This window comes from Haliotis rubra, unplaced genomic scaffold, assembly GCF_003918875.1.
Source record: "Haliotis rubra isolate DU_JTF1 unplaced genomic scaffold, ASM391887v1 Scf383, whole genome shotgun sequence".
Lineage (NCBI taxonomy): Eukaryota > Metazoa > Mollusca > Gastropoda > Lepetellida > Haliotidae > Haliotis > Haliotis rubra.
In genome coordinates this window covers 455,560-470,262 of record NW_025767061.1, presented here as the reverse complement: position 1 = coordinate 470,262, position 14,703 = coordinate 455,560, and the positions used below count along the sequence as shown (strand labels likewise).

Here is a 14,703-nt window from a genome sequence, read left to right as displayed (position 1 = left end):
ATCAATTTGTGGATCTCGAACTTCAAGGTCTGGATGAACAAGATATGACTACTCTATAGCACTACTACTGCTATATCCATCACTTGATCAATTTCAACAAAGTAATGGAAGATGCTTTTTCTATGAACATGTCTTTACTACAAGACTATCAGTAATACACCCCACATTTGGGGCACTGACACAAAATGCTCCCATTACGTTTTTCTGTGGAGTACTGATATCAGTCTTATGTCCTACCTATGGAGCACTGATATCAGTGATATGTCCTACCTGTGGAGCACTGATATCAGTGATATGTCCTACCTGTGGAGCACTAATATCAGTAATATGTCCTACCTGTGGAGCACTTATATCAGTGATATGTCCTAACTGTGAAGTATTAATATCATTGATAAGTCCTTCTCATCGGGTACTGATATCAGTTGAATATCCTTTTTATGGAGTAGTGATATCAGTCGTATTTCCTACCTGTGGAGTAGTGACAGGCTCAGTTACTTCTGCTTGGTCTCCCAACATAACAAACTTGTCGTTAGTGCCATCACTAACAACAAAAGAGAAATTGTCTTCCAGAGTCTCACTGCCATCATGCTTGTAGCTGATCCTGTTTTCATATATATCCTCCATGCTAAACTTGTCTGTAGACTCAAACATCTCCTCCTCTCTTGCCATGTCAACAGTGCCATGTACAGGTGGTTGTACAATCTTGAAGATCACCTCGCTCTCCTGTGATGTAAACATTAACCATGGAGACTCTTCACTAAACATTTGCAACTATGTAATAACTAGTAAAACTGTGTTGGTGTTCATTTGTTCTCCTGTTCCTATAGTAAATATCACTTGAGATGGTGACTCACACAGCTTCTGTTGGCAAGGATACCCATTGGATCATATCTACAACTTCAGAGGAACCCCAATAGTGAGAGATTTTTATATTTTTCTTTCACGAAATTCATAGGAGATAAGAAACATTATGCCTTTATCATCTAGGGGCATTTTGCAAACATGTCTTATTTTGAAAATCTGACAGCTACAAAGAAATAATGCTGATGATGGCATTTTGATATTCAGAGGACATGGCAAAACAGGTCCCTACCTTGGTGTCATCATCCGTAGCCTTGAGATCAAATTCTGTGATGAGTTTTCTGATGCCCTCCTGAGCAGACAGCCCCCTGTTGGTGACCATTGGTAATGCATCATCCACCGGGGAGATGGTGATGTAGAACGTCTTCACCATCTGGGCAAATGGTAACGCTGTTAACTAATCTCATGCAATAGATGCACATACATGGCCTGTTCTCAGTTCACAACATACATCATGCACACCTTAACACATCAATGACATGTTTGACACTGTTTCATTTCCATCACACACCATGATATAGTATCTAAATTCTGCAGTCAATGCTTTCAAGCTCAGGTAAAACCCTATTAATTTTAACATTTATGTTTTGCAAACAAAAGTCTATATAACCCATTTATCAGGTTATGTCAGAGTTTTTGCATAGCTTACAGTGTTAGCCCCGTCTGTAACTGAGAAGGCAAACTTGTCCATGTAGACCTCCAAGGGGCTGGTGTGGACGTACACCACGCTGCGGGCAGCCAGATCAGCCTGGGTGAACTCCGTCACTGGAACATCTGATGTCATAACAGGTCCATGTCAGAAAGTATATATCTGAACTGAATCATGATACTTGGTGTCACAACAGGGTAGATGTCTGTCAGTATGCATGTTTTCTTAAGGATACAAACATGGCAAGCAGTATGGCAACACTGGTTTCACAAGAGTGCATGTCAGACAGTAAGCATTTGTCGTGAACTATTAGTGTTCTCTTACCAAGTTATTTATATTTCTACCTATTTCTTCTGACCAGTGTAGAGAAAACATGTTGAGAAAACTTTATAATATCTGCATTAAGAAGGATCCAGTGTACAGTTACTCAGCTGCCCGCCTCACCTCGTTCTCCGGTCAGCTCCAAGTGCCCCAGATTGGGCCCTCGAAGATGGTGTACTTGAGGCTCCCCGGCTCAGAGTCCGCATCAGTGTAGGAGAGGAAGGCTGTGGAGATCTTCTTCCTGCGGTCCCTCCCGTACAGTCAGCTCCTTGTTCACCTGCTCCACGGGGGGCAGCCGGTCCTCTGTAATACACAACTAAGAGGTAAACTCAAACATTGTAAAATGTATTTGCCAAAATGTCTGTTTTCTTGACTGATCTGATAAATACCTTTCTCCTAGAAGACAGATATCTCATGATGCTACAACAAATAGTCACAACTGTTTGCGTGAGTGTTGTTTGTGTTTGTCAGTGTTTCACAACTTTATCAGCACATTCCAGCAGTATGACAGCAGTCTGTAGATGATCGATGAAGGACCAGTCAGTCATGTGATTGACATCACAGGCATTAATCTACTTAATTAAAATAGGAAGACACCTGTATTGTTAGTTGCCTGAGTTGCAGAAGACCAATTCTTTCAGAGAGATTGAGTTAATAGAATTGTGAGGTAAGTAGCAGCTGCATCACGGGATGTCTTAAGAGCTTGGTTCTCATCACTTCTTGGGCTGCATGCATGTTACACTAAATAAAGTGTGGACAGGGGTATCACAAAAGACAAACATGAAGACAACTGTCACATTCTCATCAATTGTACTCTATTGTATAAGTTGGATATATGTTCATCATTCCTACCTAACACAGTGATGTAGAAATCTTGATCGATGAGCTCATTGCCTTCTGGGTCTGACAACTTGAACTTGAAGATGATGTTCCCTGTAGACTCCCCAGGCTCGTGTCTGTACAGGATATAGCCTGGAACATGACCATGTGGCGTAGATATTTTAGCATAACACAATAGAAATTCAGTTTACATATTTTATTCTGGTTCAAAATTCTAATTCAAGCTAAACTTTATAGACAGAATTTAGCAACTGGATAGGAAATATTGATCCATTCACTCGACAAGTCAATGTATAAACTCTCATGTCTGCTACTAGGATATGTTTACTTTTGAAACACCTTTACAATACTGCCATTATCTAATACATAAAAATGTAATGACCAGAGAAACACCAGTATTGATTATCCAGCTGCAAAATACCTGTGAAATTATATAAATCGCTGAAATTAAGCAATGACACCATATGTTCATGAGAAGGGTAATATGTAAGTAACATCTTACTTCCTACATATGAATTAAATCTTTCCTGTACAAGTAGTATCTCACTATTTCTCATCCTTTCTTACCATTATCAATGTCTGCCTGTGTGAATGACTTGGCCCTGCCCCTTGCAGACAAGCGATACTGAGTCCCACCCTTCTTGTACAGCAGGTGACCTGCACTGGGGTCCCGCCGTAGGGTGTAGATGATGGCAGCGTCGTCACTGTCGACATCAGTTGCCTTCAGGATATGGGGCTTAATAGGAGTCGTAGAGCCTGAATTCAGGAGTTAAAAGAATGGATTAAATAATATGTACCTAAGCATTTGCAAAGAATTAGGTAAGAGTGACTCTGACTTGGTCAGAATGTTCAACCATGCATGTATGACTCCACTGTTATCTATGGCTGTTGACTGAAACCTCGTCAGTCTAGGAAACACTGTTGGGACTTGTGTATACACATTTCATTGAAGTATATATGTTTTGTTAATACAGAAAAGTGATAATCTGGATTATTTTACAGGTGAGAATATTACCACGTGGATTAATTGGATGCCAGTGTATCTGATACTGCATTCTGAAAACAGAAATATTGGAAAGAGTTTGTCAAACTGAACTGAGCAGAAGAGTTAAAACAGTGTCTCCTTGTAGAATAGGTTGTACACCTGTTGTGTGTTTGTAGCTGCTGGAGATGCGGTACCACCTACCTGACTGTATCCTCAGGCCTCTGTTGATGGTCATCCTTGGCGTCTCATCATTGATCAGCCCGATGATGACGTTCAGAGACTTGGTGTCATTGAAGTCGCCATCAGAGAGATGGAGGGTGAACATGTCCGTCATGGCCTCTGTGTCGTCGTGGGTGTACACAATCAGCTCATTCAGGATATCCTGGAAATACAACAACAGAGTAAATACAGAAACAAAAGACAAAATGAAGGATAAATGGTACTGCAATCATGAATCAAAGCATAAAATACTGATGTCAGAAACATGGTAAGAGTGTTTCAAAGACATTCATGTCTTGGGATTAAATCTTTCTACAAAGTTGTCAACAGACGATATCCTAAGGTCACTCATTGATTTGTTATTTTAATAAGAATCAATTTTATTGAACATAACAGGAACGTAATTCAACAATGTTGCTATGATCACTTTTGGTGCTGTTTTGTCCATACCTCATATGAGAAGATGGCTCCATCTGGCAAAGCTATGGCATTGAAAGGCTGCTCGTTTGGTAGTTCCTTCACTCTCAATGCCCCTGCAAACATCACATAAAATGGCACATGTTCCTTAAATATGGAGAGTTTTGCTCAGTTGGAGAAACAAAGCTAAAATATTGGGTACAATTGTTGGGACAAACTTTCTCAAATTAGTATTTTGCAGCAATTATCCGACTTGGACATTAAAGTAGATGATTTTGCACAATACAGCCATCTGTTCCCAAAATTCAGTTGATAATTTGGTCACTTACTTTCAATTTTGACTACAACAATTTCTGATGGGATGAGTGAGTTTCTTAATTGACAAAATCAACACTAGAATAAATAAATAGACCTCACACAAATCAAGAAATAAGAGATGCTTGTGTTCATAGCAGATGGTTTAAAGCTAAATAATTACCCTCTCTTTATCAATGTTTTTAAAAAATCAATCCTTGTATTTTCATTTTGTAGACTGGCATATCATTACAGGAAGTTCATTGTTTAGTTTTCACATTTGGGACAGTTGGCAGCTATGGATTCAATGTGATGAAAGACTATTTTAAGAAGGCCCTGTGATCATGAATGAATCAATTTTACAGATATTTATTTGCAACAGTGAGTACTACAAGTAAGATCAGACTCACCATGGGATGGGGGTATTTGCAGGGTGAAGAAGAGATCCTCAGGGGCTGTGTCGATGTCGATGACGTACATGGAAGCATTGGTGAGGGTAACAGCCTTGCCCTCCTGGACAAACAGTTGTTCAGTGATGATGTACGGCTGCTCATCATTCACAAGCTGCAAGAAACATGGTGGGACAGATGTGAGTGTTCTCGGTCACCAATGCATTGTCATACTGTCATTACAAATATGTACAGACTGATATATATCGTTACGCACTATATATGTGTCTTTGGCATTTATGTTTCTGTTCAGGAAGTCAACAAATATTGATCAGAATAATTTCCTGGTAACCCTTACAGATTGATGTTGCTTATATATGCATGTTGGTTGGTTGGTTGTTTAACGCCGCACTTAGCAACATTCCAGCTATATGGTGGCAGTCTGTAAATAATCAAGTCCAGACAATCCAGTGATCAGCAGCATGAGCATAAATCTATGTAACTGGGATAAGATGACATGTGTCAACCAAGCCAGTGAGTCTGACCACCCAACCCTGTTAGTCACTACGTACGCCAAGCATGGGTTACTGAAGACCAATTCTAACCCAGATCTTTACGGCTTAAATATATATATATATATATATATGCATGCATGCATGTACTCATCCACTTACATATATACCCACATCCAGCTACAGTAGTACAAGCACACAAGATAATAAAAGAATCATCAAAAGACATTACATGACACCATCGTCATAGGATCAAAGAAAATGACCTTAGACACTCACAGTGATGGAGATGTTGAACCTCTGTTGTGGTGAAACGTTGATGCCGTCACTGACATAGAAGAGGAAGTTGTCCCACACAGGCTCCTTGTTCTTGTGGTCCTCTTGGCTGTAGTAGATGTGACCATCCACCAGATCCTGGACAGTGAAGGAATTCACCACACGGCCAGGGTGACTCTCAGAACCCTCAACTGGTGGAGAACAGGAAAGTGTGTCTATAGTCATGCTATAAAGGAATTTATCACACAGCCAGGGTCTCTCAGAACCCTCAACTGATGGAGAAACAGGAAAGTGTGTCTATAGTCATGCTATAAAGGAATTTATCACACAGCCAGGGTCTCTCAGAACCCTCAACTGATGGAGAAACAGGAAAGTGTGTCAGTCATGAAGAAGATCACACAGCCAGGGTCTCTCAGAACCCTCAACTGGTTGAGAAACAGGAAGAAGATAGGGCTGCTATGAAGGAATTAGCTAGAGGTCCTTAATTAGTCCTTAACTAGAGGAGAAACTATGAACATGTGCCTATAGTAATGCCATATAGGACTTCAAAAGATACTCCCAAGTTTGTCAGCTGGAGAATTCTGCTAATATTTCAACATTACACTATCTCAACTTTGAGCCAAAAATTCTCCTATGGATTTAAAATTGGACTGACATACGAACTAAGTTCCCTGTTTTTTGTTTCCAGGGAAATAAAGTAAGGACACAAAGGACATACCTGGTTTTGTGTTGAGAATATCCCCAAAGCTTGGTGGGGTCTCGACGGTGACCATGAGGGAGGTGAGAATGCTGTCTACATCCAACACCTTGATGGAATCCACAGTGAGCTGGACACGCCCACCTTCCTGCACCTGTAACACAGTGTCTTTGTTAGCCATGCTCTAATGCTGTACAGGGGGATCCCCATGTTATCCAAGTTAATGATCCTGGTAATTGATGTTTTGTTTGTGCGTTGTTTACACCACACTCAGCAATATCAAAGCCAAATGATGCTGGCCTGTACATACAGGTGATTGCACCAGACAATCCAGTGATCGATACTGTGAGCCACAGTCCACACCGTCAGGGTATGATGACATGCTACCTACCAAGTCACCATCCCTGACCACCCAATTTATTAAGGCCCCTCTTATAACCAGCACAGGTTGTTGAGAGCTTTTCTAACCTTAACCTTAATGATCAGTTAATGATTACACTTATAACTCAAAGATGCAATCTGGTACAGGGCATAAATTACAAAGCCTATAAAACTAGATCAGAAAGGACCAGAGTTCCGAGAGGTCAATGCTTCACCTTGAGATCTGGCCCAACAGAGACCAGTGGTGACTGATTGTCAGTGGGAGTGATGAGGACGGAGAGGACTTGACTTGGAAGCAGGTTCCGACTGGAGTCTGTTATGTTGAAATACACCAGTTCTGTGAGGGACCTACTCCCTATCTCCTCAACACTCTTATACCTGAAGGACAAACATTGAAGATAAAAATAAATTTAATCCACATTTACCAAATCGTTCAATGTTACCATTAAGAGTAAGGAGTCAAACTATGCTGTCTTTATTAATTTAACATGGTACATCTTTGGAAAAGTTTGTGTTTCTCACGTTAAACGTCCATTGTTGATGTCGTCTTGGGAAAATCCGCCACCAACCATGAGTGGAATGTTATTAAGGAGTAGTCTCCCCTGGGCTGTCTCACTACTGAGGATAATGTAGATCCCTTCATCATACTCATCATTGTCTCCAAACGCCAGATCGTCTCGTGTGATAGTCACAGTGCCACCTGGTGGACAGACCAATTTTCACATGTACCATAAAGACCTTGAAACATACATATCCAAGTATTTATATGCCATGATTTAAATGCTTAAATAGAAATAGGAACAAACTGACCACAGAGATAGTTCACCAGAGCCCCTTTCCACAAATCAATCAAAGCGCTAAGGTGATCGTAACTCATACTTTAACAAAGACTTAAAATAGTTGTCGAGATAAGATTGCTTTGTGAAACAGGGCCCAGCCATGCAGGTGAGATAAAACAGATGAATGATACAGTGCAACCTCAGCTACAAGTCTGAAGCCAAAGTCTATTTAAGTATGTCTTGGTCTCATATTCTGAGGCCACAGTAGTCCACTACTGAACATGATGCCAAGAGACTTTTCATACTGATGCTAAGTAACAGTTGATGATAAAGCATGGGAATCACTGGGCACACAATCCCTACCTTCAGACACATTCACATGACAAGATGCGGATGTGAGCATGTACGGGGCAGCCTTGTCCACCTTGAGGACCACGATGTTGATCGTGGAGGTGGCCTTGTGTTTGATGTCTGAGACGGTGACCAGGAACTTGTCTGTGAGGGGGTACTCGGTGCCATCGTGCACATACTGGATGAGGCTGCCCTGCAGGTTCCCGTAGGTAAAACCATCACCTGGACCACAAGGAGAGTTGCTGTGTCATGACTAAGTCATAGCTCCTTTCTTAATTTTTAACATACAGAATTTTAGCTTGTCAATACATACCAATGAACCATAAATCTCTACTGCTAAAAATATCTCATATTTGTCTGCATACTGTGTCCTTGTGGGACTTCAATTGAACTCAATATCATCTGATTAAAAACGTAAATTTGGTTAGTCCTAACTGAAGCTTGACATGAGCATGTGAGATAATGAGTTATTATTTTTTAATGTTTTACAATTAAACAGAATTTTTTATGTTCATATAACCACACAATCCATTAAACTCCAAAGCATAAAATCTGTCATTATATTTGTCTGGATATTATTTCAATTTAGGACTTTATTTGAACGCAGTATCTTCTGACTTAAACAGTAAAATAGTTTAGCTCAAAGAAAAGCGTGACATCAGCAAGTGAGTGAGATTTCAATAACATTTCCATTAATATCATGGTGTGTTAGTTTAATACAGGAGTAAGCCAGAGATTCAAGTCTAACTGACTCTTTGGTGAAACACTAGCAGAGGAAAGGTATGACATGATAAGGAGTTTGTTCACCCCCTAATGACACAACATCATCATGAACCAACAAGCTGAAGCATGTCCTGGATCTGCCTACTGACCTGCCCTGAGTGTCACCTTGCCCCCACTGGTGTCCCTCTCCAGCCTGCCATGAGTCGGGGCCTGTGTGATGGTGACCACGAGGTTCTCCACCTTGGTGTCGGCATCAGATATCTCCAGGGTGGAGCCAACAGGGATCTGCCCACCCTGGGCCACGGTAACCTCCGCGTTGGGCACACGGAAGCGAGGGGCAGCGTTGTTCACTGGCTTGATTGTGATTGTAAACTTCTGTTCAGGAAGACGTCTTTCTCTACCGCCATCAGTGACTGCCAAAAACACATTATGTGTACATCACCATAAATACAATTATACCTTACTACTTGTTCATACACTTGAGTATATGTGTGACCCAGTTGTGCGGGCATAATGCACTCGTTGAATTCTTAGGAGCAGAAATTTCAACTGTTCTTTGCTTGAAGTCATTTTAGCTTTGTAATAGCATTTTATATATAGACTAATGTTATAAAATATGTATTGTCTGAAGTCATTTGGTCCCTTTTTCATACCCCATTGTTTACTTTTTTAAAACTCAAATTAAATAGACTAATGTCTGACAATCATAAATGAATATATATATTCTGCGTATGCGTCAGAATAAACTCACTCCTGGATGTTGAATTTTGGGATAATATTTTGCTAATGTTGGGTGAGTAATAAATAAAATACTAAACAATGTCCTGTGTAATACCATATTTATGAAACTCATGAATGGCATTGGTATCTAACTCGCTTTCACTCCTTAGATACCAAACCATTCACTCATTTAATAAATATGGGTGAGTGAGTGTGTGTGTTTAGTTTTACGCTGCATCAACAATATTCCAGCTATTCGGTCTATGTATGTAACAGGACAGTTTAGTATTCACATGTATCTAACAGAAAGTGCTTGACAGGCCATGACAGCATGTACTCACCAACAAAGCTGAATGTGACCTTCTTGACTGTGAGGCCCACATCAGTGTCGGGAGGTCTGTAGATGATCCTGTTGTTGTTGATGTCATCCTGGGAGAAGCGTAGGACAGGTTTAAAAGGGGTATCAATGTGTTCCAGCATCCCCTTCCCCTCCCCGAGCAGTGTGGTGATGGCGTAGATCACGTCGATGGGACTTGTGTCCGCGTCCTCATACAGGAGGCTGTCAGACCTCACAGGCACAATCTGGTTCTCCAACACCTACGGAAGATACAGACAATCAATTATTGATTCAGTTTAGATCTGTTCAGTCCAAAATTCACTCATTTTAGTTTCATAAAGATGACTGAACATCAGATGAAGGAATGTATGTGTAAAATGAAACAAAGACCATCTTCCTTGAAGTTGAACTCAATGAAAACAGAAAATAAAGACAGCTTTATGTTAAATCATATAGTATAGTGGGTTGTGAACCAAGGTACCCCTTAGGCACAAGGGTTATGTTGCCATCATTCAACATGATACTTAGTGACGATGTATGTTTGTAGATTCTATATATAGGGGATAAGTAAGCAAGCATGAATATACACAACAATATAGTCATCTGATGTTGACCAATAAAACACAAGAACCACGGTGCCCCCTAGGACCTCGTGCTACTCACAGTCATCCCTAGCTGGATCCCAGGAGCCAGAGTGGGGCCAGACAGTTCGTCAACCACAGCCTGGGCGATGACTGTCACATGGAAACTCTGCTCCTTCAGGATGTTGGGTGGAGCTGCTGTATCCGCCACCTGGAAGAGAAGCATTCTCTGAAAACTTGTGCTGAACGATTCATTCGTCTGTTTTATTTTTTTTCATATCGCATATTTAGAGTGGCTTTTATTATCTAGATTGATTTTGATTAACTTAAAGCAGGGTAAGACTTCCAATTGTTTCAGACACTTAATATTGTACAGAACACTTCACCTCAAATGTGAAGACGTCAGACGTTGTGCCATCCTTCAGATGCCGGTACCAGATGCGAGATTCATCAATATCCCTCTGCATGAACCGGTACATTTTGGCAGCCATCAATCCATCCCCCACATCCTGCCACCCACGACCTGCACCACTTGCCGGGATAGGCACCACCATGACAAGTTCTCCTGGAAAAGCAAAGGCAACCAAGCAGATGAAGTACCCCTCTTTGGTTATGTGTGGGAAATAGATATCACAAATACATGACACGGTGACACGCAATTGATACATGTCCATCAACACGTTTGAACACTTGAATACTTCATGGATGATCATTATCATCATTATCAAAATGAGCAAAATAAAAGTAAAGACCTATAAGTACAAATCTCCAAACATAGACACTAGAACAAGAGCTATTCCAGTACTCTTTCCTTCTCATGCATGCATATCATGAAGGAAATATAAACACCCTTTTTGCTAATGTACTGATCACTACTACACAGACATTGAAACAAAAATATCAGAAAAATATCAAACAAGTACAATACTCAGGTCAGTCTATATTTCCTAGAAATAGAAAAGAAATGACCACCTTTTTATAATATAACAAAAGCCAATTTAACAAAACAAATCATCAAATAGTTTCACTTCGGATGTTAGTGTTAGTCCTGAGGGTACAGACAGTGTGAGTACCATGTTTGGGGTTGTTGACTGACGGCATGAGTGTGTAGATGAGGTCGCCTGTCCGGGCGTTGTCGAGGTCCATGGCCTGAGCCTGCAGCATCTCCTTGGTCAGCTGGACCATCTCCCTGGACACCACCTGGGCTCCCCGGTTGTTGATCATTACAGGCAGGCGACTATTCTGTGAGACAAAATATTACATGAGAAACTACTAGTTAATGTCTGCTACTAGATGAAGATGAAAGAAATGTTTAGTTTTTTGTGAATGATTCGTCAGGTGTTTGTAGAGTATGCAAAAGAAGAAGGACTTTCATATCTTCTGTGATACTTTTCTATGTTATCTCTGTAGTTCATGCATGAGAGTAGAGCATATCTATTATGAAAATGATACTGATAGTTAAATACTTGTTTGCTCAGTTTGTGATTTATTTTGCTGAAGTTGTCACTATTTCAGTTACATGACATTAACCTGTTAGTCTCGGCCAGGTAACATAGTGACTGAAACAATAGGACATGTCCCACACCATCAGGGAACTCTGAAACACAATCAATGTATAGCCTCACAACCCAATCTAAAGTCAAATAAGTGCGGCAAATTCAGAATCCCACTGGGGTAGAAAATTACACAGTAAAGTAACAGATGATGAATCAGTGCTCTTACCTCTGCCCTGACATTGATGTTGACGATGGTGTTGAGCACGCTGAAGTCATCAGACACCTGTAAAACCATCATGTCAGATACTGCTGTACTGTCACTGGAGTGCTCATAGGCTATCGCACCTGTGCGGAGGTCTCGCAGGGAGAACTGGCGGACAGAAGTCTCCGTTCGGCGGTCAACTAAACGACCTTGTAAAGGACCTGTATTGCAAAACCAGAACTTGAAAAGGGTCTGTTTCAGGGGTTTGATACATGCCACTCCGATATGTACAATAACTGTTGAAATTATTACTTAAAATGTTCAAAGTTGAGGAAAACTATTGAAATCAGGTTAAAAGACAGAAAATGGAGATTATTTAATGGGTAAAGATACTAGAAGGAAATAATTTGCTTCTAAGAATCCACAAACATTTCTGTGAATGTCACTTATGTCATAGTCATGGGATCAACATTTTCTCTATGTCCAGGGCCCCGTTTCACAAAGCTATTGTGTAGCGCTACGACTGTTACAAATCCTATACTGCAACAATGACTTATGATAGTCGTAGTGCTACGATAGCTTTGTACATCTTTAGCCTACACTAACCACTGGATACGTTCCTGTCATGCTCATGATCACACATGATTGGGAGGACTTTGAGATCACAAGAGCCACAGAAATGGATCTATGAATTAGCGTGGGTTAACGGAAATGAGAGCCTGGGAGATATTCAAAATGGTTGGAATATCTCAAAGAATCTTTTAACAAATCTTCCATCCACATATGCTTCCTTTAAACAGATGTTACCTTACCTTGCACCACTCTGATAATAATTGTGTTCATATCAGCAGACGTCTCGTAGTCCAGGACCTCTCTGTTGAGCACAGTCTTGCCTCCTCCTACCACCTGCATGGCCTTGTTAAGTTTTTCACTCAAGGAAGAGGTGGGGACTGACTGAAGTTGAAGGTTCACCTGGTCGCTGAACAGCGTGCCATCAGTGGCTTTCAGTACAGCTTTGTCTGGAACATCATGTCAACACATATAGATAGTCATCAAGATATACTTAAGGCTGGGAGACAAGATGGATCTTATATTGCTGAGTGTTGCATTAAAGAAACACATTGAATCTTGGGACAACCAAAAGGGTTATGACAAGAAGACCTGGGTTAGATTCTACACTTGGGTACAATGTGTGAAGCCCATTTCTGGTGTCCCCCTCCATGATATTTCTGGAATATTTCTAAAAGTGGCGTAAAACTCACTCACTCACACTAGAAATAGCTCTCATTGCTTACCTGTGGTCCTCCCGTCCTGTCCGCTGACATATCTGATCTTCCCGCTGCGAAGGTCCTCCAGACTGAAGGGGTCCTCCATCCCCAGCAGCTGATCCCGGCCTTGGGTGGCCTTCACTAGCACACCTCCCGATGGTGGCCTCATTACCAGGATACTCAGATGTTCATCAGAAGTGTCGCGGTCCTCCAAGAACACAAGGTCGGATGGGATGGTTGTAATGCCAGAGTCAGATGTCTTAACAGGGCTCACAATGTCCAGAATGGGAGGGTACTTATTAGCTGGAATGAAATAATCGCTATTGTTTAATTCCTAATTTTATCAATTATTAATGATTATACTAATTACATATCAGAAAACACATCTGTAATTTTCAATCCAAACAAAGTCCTAAATGACAACAAAGGTATAAGTTTATGAGCATTTAAATAGCAGCATCACTGAAATGGACAAGGAATATATACACATGACAATTAGTTACCCAGTGGTTTTGAAAGAACTAGAACTGAGCTACTGACATTGTGGCAAGACTGACCTATGCATCTCCTGAGCTCCATGTCTGTGATGTAGCCCCGTCCACACTGTCCAACACAGGAGCCTAGGCGTAGGTAGGTACGGCTGTCACACATCACGCACTGGTCTTCACTGGAACACTGCAGGCAATGGCGCTTGCAAGCTGTAAGAATACACACAAAACTCTCACAGTATTTTTTTCTGAGTGGGAGTTGGGTAGCCTAGTTGTTAAAGCATTTGCTTATCAAAGTGAAAGTCTGGGTTTGATTCCTGTCATGGGTACAACAAGTGGGAGCCTACTTCTGGCATCACCCACTATGACAGTGCGGTAGTATTGCTAAAAGTGGCATACAGTCACTGTGTTATGTCCTTTCTGAACACCACATACCATTCTTGGTGTACCCATTGCTCAGTTTCTGCCAATTGGATTTTATTCCAATCCATAAGATAATCCTGACTGAAATCCCCCAATATGTTGAGACAACTTTAAGACTGCTTCTATGACACAATATTTTTCAGAGAAGTATCATGTTGTTTCACAAGAAAAAAAACGATAGGATATTTGTCTATTCTTTTAAGCTTACATGTTAAATTCAACTTGTGTTACATGACAATTTTGACACTTCACCCAACATGAGATAAATGATATATTTGACACGAAAAGACAAACATTCTTTTCTGTATAAATCATTCTCTGACAGGTGACTCAACATACATTTGCAGACATTCTTGTAGTTGGTGAAGCTGTTTTGACCACAATGAGTCACACATTGGCCCTCATATAGGACATAGGGGGCCCTACAGACTGAGCAGGTAGACGGTCCCTCACATCTCTCACAGTGCTCACCACAACCTGAAAAACAATGGTGA

General features: G+C 40.9%; 1 protein-coding gene across 1 annotated transcript in view; it reads right to left on the bottom strand.

Annotated features, from left to right (window-relative positions):
- LOC124286435 (extracellular matrix organizing protein FRAS1-like) overlaps window positions 1–14,703 on the bottom strand; it is a 132,806-nt gene that overhangs the window by 23,929 nt on the left and 94,174 nt on the right. The window contains 26 exon segments of the mRNA XM_046722811.1: window positions 469–723; window positions 1,094–1,234; window positions 1,511–1,635; window positions 1,955–1,999; window positions 2,002–2,071; window positions 2,073–2,134; window positions 2,684–2,803; window positions 3,239–3,427; window positions 3,858–4,038; window positions 4,326–4,408; window positions 4,997–5,150; window positions 5,767–5,957; window positions 6,482–6,614; window positions 7,057–7,219; window positions 7,364–7,541; window positions 7,984–8,193; window positions 8,844–9,107; window positions 9,756–10,011; window positions 10,415–10,543; window positions 10,719–10,897; window positions 11,406–11,574; window positions 12,055–12,251; window positions 12,843–13,049; window positions 13,326–13,601; window positions 13,856–13,996; window positions 14,549–14,686. Coding sequence (XP_046578767.1) covers window positions 469–723; window positions 1,094–1,234; window positions 1,511–1,635; window positions 1,955–1,999; window positions 2,002–2,071; window positions 2,073–2,134; window positions 2,684–2,803; window positions 3,239–3,427; window positions 3,858–4,038; window positions 4,326–4,408; window positions 4,997–5,150; window positions 5,767–5,957; window positions 6,482–6,614; window positions 7,057–7,219; window positions 7,364–7,541; window positions 7,984–8,193; window positions 8,844–9,107; window positions 9,756–10,011; window positions 10,415–10,543; window positions 10,719–10,897; window positions 11,406–11,574; window positions 12,055–12,251; window positions 12,843–13,049; window positions 13,326–13,601; window positions 13,856–13,996; window positions 14,549–14,686 — 4,256 coding nt within the window.